Raw genomic sequence first — 19,493 nt, 5'->3', positions numbered from 1 at the left:
CGGAAATCAGATTTTGTGATTATGGATACGACCATCCTTCCACACCTTGGAATAATTATCTTTAATTAAGGATGATATTGTTTTACTTTCTCTGACTTTGTCCCAACATTTGTGCTGCCTAACAGTTGCTGTGGAAGGAAATACACATTCAGCTTTGTATCTCTGGGAAACAATACTTCAGATAAACGATAATGTAATGTACGACATGTTACAACGGTAGTAAATCTATTTTCTTCAGTGTTGGATGAAGTAGGATATTCAGATGCTTCACTTAAGTAAAAGTAGCAGTTCCACACTGGAGTAGAAGTAGAAGTAATATGAAATGAAAATACTCAAGTAAAATTTATAAAGGAATTGGGAGACGTGTTTTTTACACATCAGGCTATTGTCTAAATAACTCGATTGGTTATTTCTTTATATGACTTCAAGACTTCTTTCCTTTTTTACCTTAAATGTACTTGCTCTTGTTTTTGATTGTATTTACATTTTATTCAATAAATAGATAGACTGAATACTTTAGCCTACAATAAATAAAATTAAAGTGCACAAACATTAATGCAGCAATATTAATAATCCAATAATGTAATATACATTATTCTTAAATGGACCATTCTGTATAATGAATACTTTTTACAACATTTTGAACTGTGGTATTGCTAATTATACTTAAGTAAAGTATCTGAGTACTTCTTCCACCTCTGTTTATATATCTATCAAAATATAATAAACTCATAGCCACAAAACAACTGCTCAGTGTGATTTGGTATCAGGTGATTCACTAGTCTGTACGGTAGGTGGCGGTATGCACCTGAATTCAGCGGTGCCATTAAAAACGGAGAGAAGAAGAACACCCGGCCGAAAGCCTGATTGGTTAAACCGATGTGACGTCAGAGTGTCTCCTCTTGTCAGTTGTTCAACATGGCGGCGGTGGATGTCATTGTGGACAACTTGGTGACTCTCTGGAGGATACCGTCCGTCCGACAAAACTTCCACTGGATATTTTTACTCATTTCGGTCGTGGGATCGATTCTGAAAGAGCTGGAGCTCGTCCCGCAGACATATTTCAGCAGCACCAGAAACGCCCTGAATGTGTGAGTACAGCTAATGTGTTGTTATGCTAGCTGATGGTTAGCTAACTGAAATATGAATTTAAGCTCACCTGGCGCTGACTGTACGGTGACCTGGTGAGCAGACACGTGGTGAAAGTACAGTCATCTTGTTTCGTCACACTGTGTTGTAAGGACGTTACCAACGCTGAAGTAATATGGGTCAAAGGGTAAACTGGATTAGCAGCTATTTGCTGATGAATGGCTCCATTTATTCAAAAGAATTCAAATTAAACAGTTAAATCGCCAAAAGATGAACACAAAGAAAGCAAATGCTTAACATGAAAGAAATATTAGTTCATTATTTCTGTATACTTTGGGGTTCAAAGTGAGAGACTATTAAAACAATCATGCACATTATGGTAATAATGTTAAGTCATATAGGGTTAAAGTATAACATATAAAGATATATATTTGTGGTAGACATTGATTGCTAAGTTAATAAACCGTAATGTAAACAGGGATTATAAATGTATACATATATTTTAGGTTTTAAAGTGAGATTAGTTAACTGTACAGTATAAATAATACATTATCCCTTTTACAATGCTAATAATGAGTGCTATTAGCTAAGTGCTAATGTGAATTCTCTTTTCCTCTTGCAGGTATTTTGTCAAAGTGTCCTGGGGGTGGACATTGCTGCTGCTGACCCCTTTCCTCCTCCTCTCCAACTCCTCCTTCAGCAGGAGCGTTACCTTCCTCTGCCGGCGGCTGCTGTCTCTGGCGGTGGCAACAGCTGTTTGGTACGTCTGCACCGAGACCTTCTTCTACATCGAGGACGCGACCGGCTCGTGTTTTGAAACCGACACCATGGATGTTATCAACAAGGAGCTCGCATCCAAAGTCAGCTGCAGGCGGGCCGGCTTCCACTGGCACGGCTACGACATCTCAGGACATTCCTTCATCCTCGCCTACTCTGCTCTCTTCATCGTGGAGGAAACTGCACCGATGGCCTCCCTGAAAACAGCCAATCTTTCCGCACTACCCAGGATGGTCCTCAACCTGCTGTATGTGGCCTTGAATCTGATAGTGATCGTTTGGGTGTGGATGTTTGCCTGCACTTCTGTTTACTTCCATGACCCGTCTCACAAGTTGCTAGGGACCTTATGTGGCCTGTTAGGGTGGTATCTGACGTATCGTGTTTGGTATCTAAAACCTTTGTCCCCAGGCCTCCCTCCTCAGCGCCACCCAAAAGAGCAGAAGCAACACGCTTAAGCTGCTGTCATATTTTCCTGTACATCATCTTCACTAATATTGCAGCCATCCTCTAAACAACACATTACAGTTAATGTTATCTGTCTCCAGGTCCAAGCTGGCCATTCCATTTAAAGCTATTTTTAAGTTATTCCCTCCGCACAGAACGGTTGTTTTGTACAGGATGGAGTTTGGCAGCTGCTGTTCCCAAAATGACTTGTAATCTGAGCAAGACGCTGCTCTGCTGCTCTGCTGCTCAGCGTCCGCCTCTGAGGCTCGCATGCTACTCCAGCGCTTGTCCCCCAGTTTGTTGCCTTATAATGTTTTACTCATGACTGAGTATTTATAGTTAGATGTCTGAGTGAGAACACTTGAGAATGTTTACAGCTCCAGTTGTATAGCACTAATGATGTGTATGTTTTGCAGACCAGTGTAAGAAGCTATACATTGTTTTTACAGGAAACTACCTTCAGCACAAAGTCAGATCAGACACTGTCACTGCAGTGGGCCTGGATGATTTATTGATTTTAAATGAGCTGTCACATATGTTTTGGGGTCACTGTGACTGTCAACACTATGTAAAGTTTGAATAGCAGGTGTAAAGATATGTTTAATGTCTCATCATACATAGCTTGTAATGCTTTAAAGGTTATGGCTGGAAATATCTAAGTCGTGTTTTGTCCAATAAATTGTTCAAACCCCAAAACATTCAATTTACAATCACAGGACAAAGAAAAGCACCAAATCCTCACAAGTGTAAAGTGTTTGGTGTTTTAAATTTTAAAAAAATCAACAAATGATTTGATTATCAAAACAGTTGCAGATTAATTTTCTGTTAGATTTATCGATTACTGAACTAATTGTTTCAGTTTATTGTTTTTGTTGTCAACAACACCATGAAAAGACCAAAGTAGTCTCGAGTTTGCGTGCCACAGAGGAAACTTGTAAAAGATTAAAAGATTTGAGTCTGGTTTTGGTCTTCATGGGATTTGTTGACGATAAAAATGACCGAGATTAACCCCAGCCTTATCCTGTAAGGGGGAATTTACCAACATGTAAATCAGTTTTTTTTAGAATGCTAGTTTGTCACAAGCAAATAACTGTTTTGAAGCATTGATGTGTGCATCTTTAGTGATGTCTCAAACACTAACAAGCTCTTCAGTGAGGGGACGTGGTGAAATAAAAACCAGTGTATTTCCATTTTCATTATTTATTTGATGGCAACTGAATAAATTAAGGCTTATGAACAAACATCATAAAAAGCACCATAAATAAATGCATATATAGAAATATAAAAAATAAAAAGTAAAAAATAAAAAAATACTATAGTGAAATAATGACCACAAATCACAACTAGGATTTCTCGACTTGAACTCTTTGTGTGTGTTCAAAGAAGTACAGATCCAGCCCCCCAGGCAGCATGATGTCAGAAGAAGAAGCAGTGGCGTCGTAACAGCTGTGCTCGCAGAAACCCCACAAAGCGTTCACAATGTTTGGCTGGTTAAGAAGTTTCTTGACGTCACCTGCTGCTTTGTCAACTTAACAAAATAAGTGAATGTTTGAGCATCAAAAAGTCAACACAAATAACGGGTAAGCTTTATGATTGAGTCGCAACAGGAAATGGTACTTTACACTCTCGTGTCCTCTTGCTTACTTCAAAAATTCAGATATATATTTTTCAATCTCCTCCTTTTGTGCCATTTGCATCACTGCTGCTCATGCAAGAACAGTTTGAAACCAAATAGCCCCCCTGTTCCCTTTTAATGCACGTCTTTCCAAACAGTTGCATCTATATGGCTATACTACACCCTCCATATCAAACATGGAACTGTACAAAAGAAACTACAGCTTCTCCCCCTTTTAGATAATTCGATGTATTATCCGACGTCACACAGCAAGGAGATGCTGCTATTAAAGGAGCATTGATTGCACGTCTTTGGTTGGTTTTCTGCTGCAGCGTGCTGCTAATCGCCACCTGCAGAGACGAGTTTCTGTAGCGAGAGAAAACGGGGAGCATCCTAACTGAAACAATAAATCACCTTCATTATCCAAGGCTTGAGCTGAACAGAAAGACACACTGTACTGTGCGTCCTTACTGCCAAAAAGTCTGTATAAACCAGCCATAAAAGTAAAAGCAGCTTACAACTGTAGCCAGTACCTCACTTAATGAGTTAAACCTAAAGAGTGCTGGGTTCAGGAGCAGAATTATAACACAGTAAACCCCGGAGGACTGACTATGAGAAAAGCAGAAAGGCTCCCATTAAGGGTGAACTGAGTGTGGAGAAAAGTACACTGCATCAACAAACAACGAGACAGCTGGCAAGGCTAGCCGGGGAGGGGGGGGGGGGGGACCTGGAGACATTTTTCCTCGTCATACTCGGATGAGTCAGCTTTTCCTCCCCTGTTCCCTTTATTTAACCTTTGAGCTCATTAAAAATTCAGCACGGTAAAATAATCGAGACAATGTATAATTAAAAATATCTATCTGTAAAAACAATCTTGCATCTGTCAGGAGGAGTCCGCGACAAACACCAGAACAATCCAGTTGTTTTTTCTTTGCTCAATATTGCTGAGGGACCATCTCCAACATGTTGTACAGTGCAGGTGCTTCAGAGGTTACAACTAGCAAGAGAACATTTAATATGTGGTTTAGATGTTCGGTAGTGATCATAAATTCTGCCTCTGGGCAGTGTCCATCCATCACGAAACGCTTACACGATAAGAAAGTACCCATGCAAATGAAATATACATCCTAAACCTAATGCAACACTATTGTGCCAAAGATGCAGAATTTACAATTTTACTACCAGTTCAGCCAAAGTGTAACTTTTCAAACACTCAAGTTGTGTAACATCTGAACCGCTCAGCGACAGATGGTGACAGTGGACCAGTGTGTGCTGTGTGATCTGTGGTGCACGAAACAAACTGACTGAGAGCTTTTATCGTGTGTATGGTGTACAGTTAAAAAAAAGAAAAGTTCGACATTTTGGGAAATGCACTCAATTCACATTCTTGCCAAGAGTTACATGAGAAGATACGTTCATGTCTTTTGTTAAATTTGATGCAGCAGCAGCTTGTTAGTTTAGCTTAGCATAAAGACAAAGGGCCAACAGCTAGTCCCATCGTGTGCCCGCCATGTTCTACTATTCCATTCGAATCGCAGCACAAAGCATCCGATTGTTCTTGATATTCCGACCCCTTCACTTTTCTCCCTTTTTGCCATGTTGCAGCCTTATGCTTCAGTATTTAAATGCTTTTTTCCCTCATCAATCAACACTTAAAACCCCATAATGACTAAGGACAAACAGGATTTTGACACTTGACGTTTAGCTCAGGGGGCTTCCATTTCTCCTGATCATCTCAGGCTTGCTCACTTCTCCTACAAAGGACCCTTCCTTCTCCACAGATAGCTCACTTTGACCTGGCAGCCAGTTCTAGAAAGTGTCCTGGTTGTTTCTAACAGAATTATATGAAGGTCGTTGTGCTCTTGGGAACCTTCAATGCAGCAGAAATGTTTTTGCAGCTTTCCCCAGATTTGTGCATTGACACACCCCCCCCCCCCCCCCCCCGGCATATATATATATATATGAGATGAGGGAACATTTTTAATTGAATTCTGCTCACATATGATCCACAAAAAACATAATATATATTCAGTTATATTGGTATATATTCATGTCTTTCCAAGATTTTATATTTCCATATATTATAATGTATAATATGTTTTACAAACAGAGCAGGGTCATGGCTACTTTTCGCTGTAAGCCCTTGTTTCAAGTCTTAATGCTAAGCTAACCTGACTTTAGCTTCATATTTAACCGACAGATATGAGAGTGGTGTTGATCTAAACATCAACGCCTCGGTGAGAAAGTAAATAGTTACCCAAAATGTCAAACTATTCCCTAAAAAGTTTGCCTCCATCCTTTCCTCATTTCTTCTGGCAGTTTCTGGCAGCACAGCACTTATCAGAAAGTTTGTCATGTGACGTGTTCCTGCGGTTTCCCTGGCTTAACCTCAGGCTGACGTCGGAGTGAAGAGCAGGAATGAGTAATGACTATAATAGTGGCATGCGAAGGTCAGTTAACCCCGGTTGGTGTTACTGTGTTTAACATTTCGTCTGGGTTTCTTCTTTAAGTTTGCAGTATAAGAAGACCCGATGCATGCCTCCAACAAAAGTCAAACGAGGACTTGCCGGCCGCAAGTTGCCCAGAAATGAAACTCGATGAAGGCCTTGATTACCAGAAAATGTGCCGTCAAGAATTTCTTATGATGGAATGTTTTAATATTCTTTGTTCACCCAGGTAAGTAATAGTGTTCTCTATATAGATTCAATATGTTTTCCTGCAGTCATAAAACATTACAGAAAAGTTGAAACTTCACACAAATACACAGACATTTAACACAACAAGAGGGCGTCTACTACATGTATTTCTTTTTTAAATACCAGTAGGCAAAGTAGCCCATCCCTCCCAGCGAGCCCATGAGAAAAGAGGCCCCGAAGAAGGACGGTGGCTTCTTTTTTACCATCCGGAAGGCGTTGGGTAGGACCGCCGACAGAAGGGTCGTGTGGATGTCGCCCAAGACCTTGCGGAAAGCGTAGCGTTTTTGCACACGCACAAAAAAGGACTGCAGGTTGGGTCGGCTGCCGTCCTCCCAGTATTTCTTAGAAAGTCCCAAGAACTTGAGCCTGTGCAACAAGGCTCCGAGCCAGACGTCAGCTAGTGTAAATTCAGGTCCACATAGCCACAGCTCACACTTTTGACCTGCAAGGGAAAGGAAAATACATTTTAAAACATCTGGGACTTGTTTTGGTGCCATTATGAAGATGATTCGGACTTACTGTCATGACTTTGTGTTCCTGTTTTATTTTGTAGAGTTCACCTCCCTTGTGCTTGTGTTTACTTCCTGTCTGTGTGTGGTTTCCTGTCAGCGTCTGCCCCGCCCCTGATTGTTTCCACCTGTTCCTACTCACCTCTTGTATATATTGTCCTGTCTCCCCTTGTCTTGTGCCAGTTCGTCTGGTCATATCCATGTAAGAGCCTACGCCTGTACCAGCGAGCCATGAAGTGTGCTTATCTGAGAGTTTCCTCCTAGTGAGCGTTTCCAGTTGTTGTTGTGTCCGAGTCGTAAACACTTACCTTGATACTCTAGTTTTCTTTTCTCCAGCTCCGCCTCCACTTGATCTAGAACCATGGCTAACTCCCCCAGAATTTTCTTCAGGGAGTTCACATTATCGTGGTCCAAGATTTTTGCCTGGCAATCATTAAAAAAAACTTTAATCCCAAGAAACGACTCAGCACGCGCGTTAAACACAAACTGCATTTCTCTCCACTCGCTTTAAGAAAAGTGGGACCACATGAACATTTAAAAAGACACCATCTTGCCTTAAACAACTACACACATGGTGTTGGGTTGAAGAAATATAATTTTGCTGACTCCTGACATTACGCATTATCGAGCTCCCCCTGAAGACGTGTGGAAAGTGTGCAGAAAAGCAAGTCAAGCACAAACACAGTGAGACAGACCTGAGGCCTGACGAAAGGCTCTCCCCCAGGAGAATATAAACACAGAACAGAACAAAGCTATGTCACTACATGTACACCCGTAGGTGTTCAGCCTCGCCTCTCATGTTTAAGTTAACGGCCGTTTGTTGACCACATTAATTGCATTTGGAATAACTGTGTCATTAGTGACGGATCAGGCTTTCCATCGTGCAGTCTCTTAACAATCCTGCCGTGTTTCTATTCATTACAGTCAAGTGCTCGTACCAGACAGATATTAACAAGGAGGACCTTCCTTCCTGTCAGACTGCCACAGACACATGCCAAGACTCACAATTCATTCGTTCACTTATTCATTCCTGCGCATTAGTTTGAAATTTCCTCTCCTTTCATTTCATGCATTCATTCAGCTCCGGCTCATCCTGAGGGAACACGAGTGAAACTCAGGTTCTCATCCGTCTAATGAGAGATTTCAGTCGACTCAACACGCTGACATTCCTGTTGGCACGACACACTCATCTCTGCCTGGTCCATTCACAACCTCACATTCATGTAACAGTGGAGAAACAGCTGTTTCAGTAAGCCTTGATATTGTCTTTGGGAATATAAACTGCATTTAGGTGAAAGGTTAAGTGTTACAGACGTTTCCCTTTTCCTGCTGTTTAGTTGTGTAATGAGTGGAAACTGAAGGCTGTAGTGATGAAATGTCCTTCAGCTACAGATTTGGAAATGTAATTATTATATATTATAAACAAAAGTGTGACTTGTGTTGACTTTGTGTACTACGAAATATTAATGCTGTAAATATCATACCTTCTTCTTTATATGTATGTGCTCCTGTAAAGCTGGTAACCTGGTTTGGGTTAAATTATTGGACTTCAATATTAAGTTTTTTATTTTATTTTTATGAATATTATTATAGGTACCCTTTAATTTCTAATTTAAAAAGACAATTTAATTAAAATTATATTGTTTTTAAATGGGGTTTCTGTAAACCTCCTTAAAATTCAGAGAATTTCAACGCAAATTAAAATACAAATAAATATATAAATAACGTATGACATGGTTTTGTATTATTTGTTACATTTTAAGGAGTTTGACGCCTTAAACTGTGAATCTATTCCCTTAACTAATCCCTTAATTATTACAAATTATTAGTAATATATTTATTTTTTACCTTAAATCTCAATTCAACTTTGAACTAAGCATCATTAGAGCACCAATTATTGGAAATTTAAGGTAAAATATTCCGTTTCAAAGGGATTCATTAATAAATGAACGCTTTTTAAATCACATTATCGAACACGTGAAACTCACCATGAGCTTCTTCTGCTTGGACAGGTACGGTTCTGTCAGCTGTGGCTCCTCATGGTCCAACTTCATCAGCTCCGTCGCAGCGTTGGCCAAGTGTCCTGAACACACACACACACACACACACACACACACACACACACACACACACACACACACACACACACACAGTTCAGTTCAATCTACTGAATGAAATGAGGTAAAATAAATTTTATTGTCCATGATAAAGACATGAAATGGACATTTTTCTAAAACACATAAAATTACATTTTCAACCGCAGCAGTGCTCATGGACTGTGTGTGTGTGTGTGTGTGTGTGTGTGTGTGTGTGTGTGTGTGTGTGTGTGTGTGTGTGTGTGTGTGTGTGTGTGTGTGAGGGAGGTTATGTTAATACGTCTCTCATTAGGACGGCCTCAGCAGAGGGCACAAAGGACTTTTTGTACTCATTGTTTCTGGCTATTGGGACCTGAAGTCCCCTGAGTGAAGGAGTGGGGTCATTATAGACCTGGGTTCCCTAAAATAATAATAATAATAATAATAATAATAATAATAATAATAATAATAATAATAATAATAAGAAGAAGAAGAAGAAGAAGAAGAAGAAGAAGAAGAAGAAGAAGAAGAAGAAGAAGAAGAAGAAGAAGAAGAAGAAGAAAGAAGATTAAAATCTGACTCTGAGAAGATTGTTATTAATACTAGCGTGAACAAATGATTTAATGTGAAACAAACACAAGTGATATAACACACACAGACATCAATGGGACGTCCCATCAGATACTCTACCAGGTGGATTTTATCACAGACAGCTCGAGTTTCACTGGATAATTAATTCTGCTGCAGAATTTCATCTAGTCCGGCTCATTTGATTTGATTTACATGGCGAGTCCAATTACCGGATTGAATGAGCAGCACAGAGGCCTGATATCAGCTGTCATCACTACAATGTGCTACATTAAGGGGGTTTTGTATCGAGTAGAGTGAAATGAATCAGTTATCACAGCGTGCACATAAACGTGTCAAAGGAAGATGAATCGCTTTGCATTCAGAATGTTTGTAATGCTTGTAAATGTTCAAAATAATGAGCTCAAAACACTGAATTATATTTGTGTTACGTATCAAAAATAGGATACGCACGGAAAATGGGGCAAAAACAAAATTTTGCATCTATTTGTCTATAATAAAAGTATAAAAGTAAATAAATAATAAATATATATATAAATATAATATATATATATATATATATATATATAATATATATATAATATATAATATATAATATAATATAATAAAAGTATAAAAGTAAATAAATAATAAATAAATATATAAATATAATATATATATATAATATATAATATATAATATATAATATATAATATATAATATATAATATATAATATATAATATATAATATAATATAATAAAAGTATATATAATCTACACTCAATTAATTCTACAAATAAATGTTTAACTGAAAGTTAAATACCACAGTGTGGAAACCCTGCATTCAAAGTAAAAGTATTAGCATAATAATAATAACAATTAATAATAAATAATAATAATAAAATAAATAAAAATAAAAATAGTAATGTACCAAAAGTAAAACTACTCATTATGCAGAAGAATATATTATATTACTATTATAATTATTGATGCATTAATGTTTACATCACTTTAATGTTGCAGCTGGTGCATGTATTATGGTATATTATAATTAATATAATTAATGCAGAATGATAAACAGTCACGCCTCCACAACACGGCGAGCTGGCTTCACTTACTACGTATTTCTGCGGTGGCGTACTTTGGGATCATAGAGTCGGTGGTGAGCTCTGGATGGAGGATGCAGCCGTGTGTGTAAGCGTCCATGGGCAGCTCATCCAGTAGCTGCCGGTACTGCTGCACGCGATCGTGCAGAGGCGAGTCTGCATCAGGAACCAGCTGAGACACCGTGTCTGTGGGCGAGACACCGATGTGAAAACAGCAGTACAGAGAAGTTTTGTGACGTAGCTCATAACCTCGTCTCTCTTGAAGACAGAAAACCATGAATACAGTGTAAACAAACACCTGAGATCTCTAAGCGTGAGTAGAGCTTGCTTTTACATCCTCCCACAGACACAGCATGGTAACCTGGTCACACACCTGTCACGTTTCACAAAGCCTGACATTCAAACAATACTGAAGCAATCTGTTTCACCCCACGACATGACGTTCAAGCTCAATCTAGGTGAACAACAGTTTCCTAAAACACACAGGTTAATTAAACACTGTAAGCTGGCTGCAGCGATCCCCTTCTGACCTGCTCCTTTCTAGGTACGTGCTCAGGTTAAAGGAATAGTTTGCACTTATTTGCTTTGTTGCGGAGAGTTAGATGAGAAGATGAATACATCTCTCATACAGTGTCTGTCTGTTATATAGTGGTGCTTAAGTATTACTCTTCAATAAAAAGGTGTGACACTAATAAAAGATGGATTTAAACAATTAAAGGCTGAAATATATCAACTTTTAGTCTCTATGGGCCAAGCTCCAAAATCACTTTATGCTACATTTGATACATATTTCTCAACATCCCCGCTAACCGGCCGGGACTCCCACATGTCAGCATTCACCCATTCACACACATTCATACAGAGTCAGAGGCTACCATACAATTTGGGGTTCAGTATCTTGCCCAAGGACCTCGGGCACATGCTGACTGCAGGGGCTGGGGGTTGAACCGCCGACCTTCCAACTGGTGGACAACCGTTCAACCTCCTGAGCCTAAACTAAAACGTTCTCTATTTGAAGTTACATGTGAGGTGTGAGGTCTCCTGTAGGTTTATCCAACGGGTGACAACCCAATGCGAGCCGACGAGAACGTGCATCAGGCACACAACACACCGTTTTTAGTGAATCCCCGAGCTGGCCGCTGGCTGCAGCTTCTAACTACAGGGACAGATACGAGAGTGGTATCAAGCTCCTCATCTAGATCTCAGACAAACACCTTTTACACTTCGTTGTTTTGTACATATCTCCTTTAACAACTGTTTTATATTGTGCTCATGTTATCACTGGTGTTCAACTTAATGAGCTGCTGCTGAGACTCAGTATTAAGGATGAATCAGGTCAGCAGAGCAGACAGCTTTCATCGCTGTGCGGGGTCACAGCCAGCAGAACTCAGGGGTGGCATCGCTGACAAAACACAGATAGTGAGTTGGCTGCTTGAGGATGTTCGTGCCGACGGAGAAGCTTGCGGAGGGGTGGAGCTGCTCCTGGCAGAGCTCCAGAAAGCTGAGTAATCAGTCCCAGGACCTGCATGCTGACCTGGGCATGCAGTGGTCCTCGTCCTCTGGGTGGTGTGCTGCGGCACCCAGGTGGAAATATCACATCGGCCATCTGAAGAGCGACCCGGTGTTCAAACTGTCTGCACATTACAGAACACGAGAGCTGCTGATTGTTTGATTGTTAGTCGACAAACTGTTTTCACACAGCGAGAGCCCTCTGCTTTATCTCCACGACACTGTAAAGTAGTCTGAGTTGGCACGAAGCTGCTCTGTTCTGGTATAAGAGTCTCTTTTCTGAGACATATGCACTTTCCAGGCCAGCTGCAGCCCACGTTGCCAGCTTTCATTAGAGGTTTTCACACAGAGAAACACCACGTGTCCAGTCGTATAACTCGCATCCTGCAGATCGACTTCTGGCTAAAAGCACGGCCAGCTTGAGGTCTGGTTTTAAAGCGTTTGGTGGATTCAACAGATAAAAAACAAAACAAACACACCTCATTTGAAGTGTAGCATTACAAGCACGACTTCAAACAAACTTGTCCCCAAATAAATTAATAGAATTACCTGCATGCAGCACTATCAAAGAGCGAGAAATGAACATGTCTGAAAGAGAACAAGACGTCAAACACCAGAGCCAGTTCCTGCCTCCGAGCCTTTCATTACCGACGAAGCAGTGAAGCGGATCTTACAAGCATCGCTGCTCCGAACGAGTGACCACAAACTAAGCTAAGACAAGAGAGTTCCCCAGTTATTGGCCAACATCCCTCAGGCCTTTACTGGTTTGAGTTACATAACAGCGTAATGTGTCCACAGACGGATCTATAGAACACGCCACCCACAGAGATAGCAGGACTCAGTGTAGGCTTCTTCACGTTTGCTTACTCTTGGCACTGCATGGCGGCGGATGACATTTATGGCTGTTAAGCCTGAACCTGAGTCACCGCCTCATAGTGCACATTTCTCATATTGACACATCTTTATTTTATTCTCGGACTATTAGTAATAATTGCTGTTTTAATCATTATATTATCTCCCCTCTTTGTCTGTCTCCCGTTTGCCACAACTTTTCCCCAAGAGATCACTCCCATGTCATCTTATCAGAGGATTTAATCTAAACTGCAAAGACTTTGTTTCAACGACTCACCAAGTTTCACGCCACAGTACACACTGACACACACTGTACAAGACGACAGATGGCCTCAAGTCGATGGTTTACACTTGTCTTCGCTACTACAGCTTCACAAACTGGGAGAACGCAGCCTGATATTCTGTGTTAGCAACAGGGCAAACCATGTGTGTCAGTTGGTTTGTAGTAAATTAATTCATGGCATGTTTGTTTCCCATGACTTGTTGTCTACACTTTTGCTTTTACACTCAAAGCTTGAAGTGAAGAGAAGAAAGAGAAACGGCGTCATTAGATGAATGAACCACATTGTTAATTGCACCCTACCTCCCACAAAGTTTTTCTCCAGGTAATCTATAATCTGGTTGTAGTCACTGATAATCGTGTCGCCGTGGAGGAAGACGGGCACCTCCTCTCCCAGGTTCAGCCTCATGAACCAGGGCTCCTTGTGCTCCTGCAGCGGCAAGCTCACATCCCTCTCGTCGCAGACCAGACCCTTCTCATTGATGACTAGACGAACCTGCAATCACAAGAACACGCAGATGATGAGCCGGAAAGACGAGACATTAAAAACATGAAAAGGGTGTCAAACCATCCATCCATCGTCAAACCGAAAAAATTAAATATATATAAAATAAAATATATATGTGCATATATATTTTATATATATATATATATATATATATATATATATATAAAATATATATATTTACAATGTATATATATATATGTATATAAAATATATATATTTACAATGTATATATATATATATGTATATAAAATATATATATATATAAAATATATAAAAACTATATATATATAATATATAAAAATATATATATATAAAATGTATACATATATATATATGCATATATATATAAAATATATATATTTACAATGTATATATATATGTATATAAAATATATATATATATAAAATATATAAAAACTATATATATATAATATATAAAAATATATATATATAAAATGTATACATATATATATATATATAGTATATATAAAAACTATATATATATATATATAATATATTTTAAAATAGATATATATATAAAATGTATACATATATATATATATAAATATATATATATATATATATATATATAATATATTTAAAAATATATATATATAAAGTGTATATATATATATATATAAATATATATATGTATATATATATATATGCACAGGGTGACATTTTGAAGCTTTAAAAACATTATCCAGATGGTTAAACACAAAAACAAAAAAAGGACTGATGATTTATTTCATCTGAAGTAAAACAAAAACATTGCACGACAAATATAATTTTTCTGTTGTTGAAACGAGTTATTGCAATAATCCCAAAGCTAAGCAGGGTGACTAATAGATTCAGATGTTAGTTCACGACATAAAAAAGTTATCGTGTTTGTGTGTGTGTAGAATTAATAATGAGTTTATTTCTCAATTGTTTGTGTGGTCTGACAAAATAATGAGATGCTTTGCAAACCTTCAGGATCCGTTCCCTAGCGGGATGAAGGATAAGTCAAGGTCCATGGAGAGCTATTAGTGAGAATAAGATTAATGAACGGAGATGACACTTGAGCTATAAAGTGCTACATTTAGCCGCTTAGGAGGAACGACCAAATGGGAGTTTTGCAGAACATAGCCAGACATGTTGTAATTAAATAATACTGAATGATTTAGTGACACAAGCAATTACAGAACAAATCTAGGAATGCAGCTGCAGAGATGAAAAAGCTTTTGTAACATCTCCAGCAGTGTGACACTAAATCAAGGATTTACGCTGCTGAGGTGTCCCTCAGTGATGACCACAGTAACACTGTTGCTTTGTTATATAATTATTATATTCGTCACTCCTCAGTAATGATGCCAACTAGTTCAGATGCCTGGGAGGCCAAAAATAAACTCCTTTTACTTAACAATACACAGACATTTAAGATACATCTGTTGTTACTGCGACATTTAACACTGGTGGAAAGTAATAAGTAGAACTGTCTAGTTATTCTCAAAGTTCTATTTAAATATTTGATGTAGAAGAAGAAACACAGACTCACACGCTGCTGCATTGGGCATTGCTTAGTTATACCAAAGCTATCTCTTAAATGGCGGAGCAGATACTTGCTGGCGTCATGACACACAGAGAGAAAACAGTGTGTTAAAAACAGAGTTTCAGTCCCACAGAAGGTCTAACCTGCAGGCTCTCAGGTTTCCCAGTGCTCTATTGATCTGTGAAGCTGGCCTCTAAAAGTGTCGTGACTCCAGGATCTCAAGCTTCCTCTGTCTCCATCTTTATCATACCTGTTGTGCTCACAACACATCATATAAAGCAGATTACAATACTGGATGGCCCACTTCAGGCCCAGCCGCAGTGACAGTTAGTCATGAAGCATTATAAACACAGAGGAGGATACAGGAAGTGCTGTGCAGGAGAAATTCAATGGCTCAGTTTCCCTCAGCATCTTGCTGAGGTACACACACACACACACACACTTGTAAATAATCCCTCTGAAAGTCTGATGACGATATTGTCTTCACAGGGTTGTTGATCTGTTGGAGAACTGACTCCATTGTCTCATTGCCAAAACTGTAGGTTGTCTTTTTAGGGAAAGGAAAAGTGTCACATATTAACTAAATATAACGCAGTCTTTCAAGGTGCTGCGGAGATACTTTGACCAATCACATCGCACGCATTTCTGTTACTTTAAGGCCCAAAATATTCAGTTGACAACCTAGTGCTTGGCCTCTTAATCTCATAAAAGCAATGCTCAAAATGCCATTTAAAGAACGCACCAGCTTGCATAACAACACGTCACACACCATCGTACAAATACATACAATCAGGAATTCAGTGCAGCAATTTTACTGAAATCCACGAGTTTTGTAAAAATAAATAAAATGCATTCATTGGCAGCACAGTCATACGTGACAGTGTAAGTCACTCCAGCTACTCCAGCTCCAGTATTAAGGAGATAATCACAACAGTGAGTCTGCTGAGTGACAACCGGCACAAACAAGCAGCTCAGACTTCAGTAGCTTTGATCCAACACTTGAGTCGTATAAGTGGCGTGCACCAACATGAGACGGAGCAACAACTCAGGGTTGCTGGAGAGAAACACACAATCCTTCAGAGAGACGGCGCTTCAGCTGCTGGTGGAGCAATAAGATAAGAACTTTATTTATCCCGAGGGAAATTGTTGTGCAACAGTTGCAATACACAGTTTAGGATTTACAAAACAAAGATTACCAAAATGTACAATTTTCATTCAATAATTAAATAATTTTCATTATTTAATAACAATTTATCACAATAAAATTAAATAAAATTATGGAAAATGCCCATTACAGTTTTATAAAGCCAAATAAAATGTCAGCAAAGTGCTTGTTTTGTCCGATAGTTCAAGATATTCTTTTTATTCTCACATATTAGAAAGATTTTAATCAAGCAAATCCTTATTTTTGAAGAGCTGGAACTAGAGACTGTTTGGTAATTTTGCCTTAAAAAATTACTCAACATATTAATAATTTATTAAAATAGTTGCTCAAACTGACCCAGGCATTAACCGACTCATCGTTTCAGCTCTGAGACTCACACAAATAAATCAATGCGTACGTATAAAGGCACAGATGGAGGTCATTGAACAAGAGATGAAGCACCACCTGTCATTGCATAGCAGTGAATGTGCATTTCTTTAAAAGACGCACTCCAGCTGTTTAGTGTTGCACTTGCATACATTTGGGAAGCGTAAAAAATACAGATTTAACCGAATGGTCAAAATCAGGCGGAGATATCCTCACTTCTAGTCCCTGGTATGTGTCCAGCTCCATTAACACTGGATCTTACGTTTCCCCAAATACAACTCGATAATGCCTCTAAGTGAAACCTCATTTAAAATCCCATTGACATTTGTAATAATTCAATTACCTACACATCCAGCCTCGGAGCAGAGCCTCTAAACAGTATGTTGTGTTGTTCACTGCGCTTGTAGTCCAATAAAGAAACGTAGATCATTTTCTGTCACATTTGACAGAAAGACAAGCAGCACACTCTCCAACACTAACCCTAACACTAACCCTAAACTGCTTTCTTAATAAAGCATTTTGAACGAACAACATACGACGGACTATGATCAGAAACTTATTTGTGACACGTCGGAAAATGATTGAAAATGCATTTTTAGGAGACCTGTCTCCTATAAGTAGTCGTATATAAGATAATACTAGAACCGGCATATATTCTATATAAATGATTGAACAATTATCAAAATAGTTTCCAATTAAATGACTAATTGTTGCAGTTCTACTAACAGCAGGACACAACGCTGACAGCAGAGATTACAGAATGAATATGGAACACTATGATGACGTAAAATCATGAAGGTTTCAGTTTATATTAGCGAGTAGTGGATGCCATCTTGTCTTATAGTATGGAAAGTAAACCCCCAGAAGTTATTGAAACTAGTGGAACAGAGGCTACACAGGAGGACGTGACGACTGTTCTCATACAAGATAAACCTACGAAAAGTAACACAATGTAGTTTGTGTACAGCCCACGCAATCAACTTGTATATATATATATATATATCACGGAATGGGGAACCAGGAAGTATAAAGAGGGAGGAGGTCGGGGTGGATTGTGGGATTAATATTACATAAGTGCAGGTGCATGTATGTACTAAAACATGTTTTTAAAAAGGATGGAATATGTAGCAACGCAGCCACAGACAGAGATGACCCTGGTGACATCACTGTGACATCACAGGGGTTATTTCCTCTCAGGCTTGACAAAGCTCCTTCAGAGCCTCAGAAGACATTATACATGATATGTGTTCACAGGCTGAGAGGTGCTTCGCTTTGACTAGTAAACTAAACTTTGGGGGAGTGCCCCTTTAATCTACATTAATATACATGCTGCTTGTGAAGTAAAGCCCTGTGGGTCATACATATAAAGTCTTCTTGTAGCTTCACACTGGTGATGAATCATGTCTGCTTTCATTGTTTTGAATAGCCTGATTTTATCACACACTGTAATAGTAAAGGTACACTGTCTGCAAAGGTAGAAGCCCTTAAGATAACAACATGTATTATGATTCAGCTGCAGAAGGGGAAAGATGGCCTTTGGTTTGTTTTGCACATCATTGTAATCAATTATTTAGGATGTCATGTGTCAGAGCACATATAGGTTGTAGCCACATATACCAGCTCTGAGGAGACAAAATAGACGTGTCTATAAAAGGTGGAAGCTGATGAGATATTAGAGCTTATTATGCAGGGATAAATAAACATAATATTGATCACCAATCCAGCTATATGTCGAGCCCCATGCTGCAGCGCCTTTCTAAACGTCTGAAACGGGAGATCTGCCCAGCTGCGGGTTCATATTCAGGAGGTATGTGCAGGAATAAACATGCACAGAAAAACATGTTTTGATCATAACAAGCAAACACAGGGAGCTCCAGGCTGAAGCATCATGCAAAGGGACGTGGATCCACCTCCATTTTCAAGCTCTGCTCTCTCGTTTCTCTCTCTCTCTCTTACCTTTTGGGAGGTGAAAGACTGCGTCCAGTGGTATAAAACGAGCCTGTCTTTATTGAAGGGTTTGAGCTCTGCCGTCGGTTCTTCGCACTCCTCCCCGTCTGTGATTTTGCCGTCTTCGTCCATGGCTGAGATGGGCCACCAGCTACAGTTGGTGGGGGTAACATTGTTGGAAGACGCCATGACAGAGCGTTTTGTGCGTGTGGAGGAGAGGAGCGAGGAGGGAGAGAAGAGGGGAGAGAGAGAGAGAGAGAGAGAGAGAGAGAGAGAGAGAGAGAGAGAGAGAGAGAGAGAGAGAGAGAATTTCAGTAGCTCGAGCTCAGCATCATCGGTGCACGCGGCAGCAGCATCCGTCGGTTTCGGACAGCTCTGGTGCTGAAATCGGCTTCACCTCCGAATGAAAACAGATACTAAAAACAATCCTATAAAATCCATATGCAAATAGCTACTTA

At 39.3% G+C, this 19,493-nt stretch overlaps 2 protein-coding genes across 2 annotated transcripts; one reads left to right on the top strand and one right to left on the bottom strand.

Moving 5' to 3' along the window:
- The first annotated feature begins 882 nt into the window (after window positions 1–882).
- Window positions 883–3,500, top strand: fitm2 (fat storage inducing transmembrane protein 2). The gene is made up of 2 exons (XM_029435740.1): window positions 883–1,091; window positions 1,712–3,500. The coding sequence occupies exons 1-2, from the start codon at window positions 919–921 to the stop codon at window positions 2,319–2,321; spliced, it is 783 nt and encodes a 260-aa protein (XP_029291600.1). The 5' UTR covers window positions 883–918; the 3' UTR covers window positions 2,322–3,500.
- A 3,081-nt stretch (window positions 3,501–6,581) lies between these two features.
- gdap1l1 (ganglioside induced differentiation associated protein 1-like 1) lies at window positions 6,582–19,493 on the bottom strand. Its single transcript, XM_029435739.1, has 6 exons — window positions 19,045–19,493; window positions 13,823–14,015; window positions 10,891–11,064; window positions 9,119–9,213; window positions 7,439–7,553; window positions 6,582–7,063 (listed from the first exon to the last, which is right to left on the bottom strand). Exons 1-6 carry the CDS (start codon window positions 19,222–19,224, stop codon window positions 6,720–6,722), a joined length of 1,101 nt encoding a protein of 366 aa, XP_029291599.1. The 5' UTR covers window positions 19,225–19,493; the 3' UTR covers window positions 6,582–6,719.

This window comes from Cottoperca gobio, chromosome 7 (assembly GCF_900634415.1).
Source record: "Cottoperca gobio chromosome 7, fCotGob3.1, whole genome shotgun sequence".
NCBI lineage: Eukaryota > Metazoa > Chordata > Actinopteri > Perciformes > Bovichtidae > Cottoperca > Cottoperca gobio.
The sequence above is the reverse complement of the archived record's forward strand: the minus strand, read 5'-3'. Positions and strand labels throughout refer to the sequence as shown.

Bases quoted from the DNA above. Each gene is read 5' to 3' on its own strand.
- fitm2 (XM_029435740.1), top strand. From the start codon at position 919: ATGGCGGCGGTGGATGTCATTGTGGACAACTTGGTGACTCTCTGGAGG. The intron at 1,092-1,711 runs GTGAGTACAGCT...TTCCTCTTGCAG, and splicing joins ACCAGAAACGCCCTGAATGT to GTATTTTGTCAAAGTGTCCT.
- gdap1l1 (XM_029435739.1), bottom strand. From the start codon at position 19,224: ATGGCGTCTTCCAACAATGTTACCCCCACCAACTGTAGCTGGTGGCCC. The intron at 14,016-19,044 runs GTAAGAGAGAGA...TTGTGATTGCAG, and splicing joins AGTCTTTCACCTCCCAAAAG to GTTCGTCTAGTCATCAATGA. The intron at 7,554-9,118 runs GTGAGTTTCACG...AATGATTGCCAG, and splicing joins CCAAGCAGAAGAAGCTCATG to GCAAAAATCTTGGACCACGA.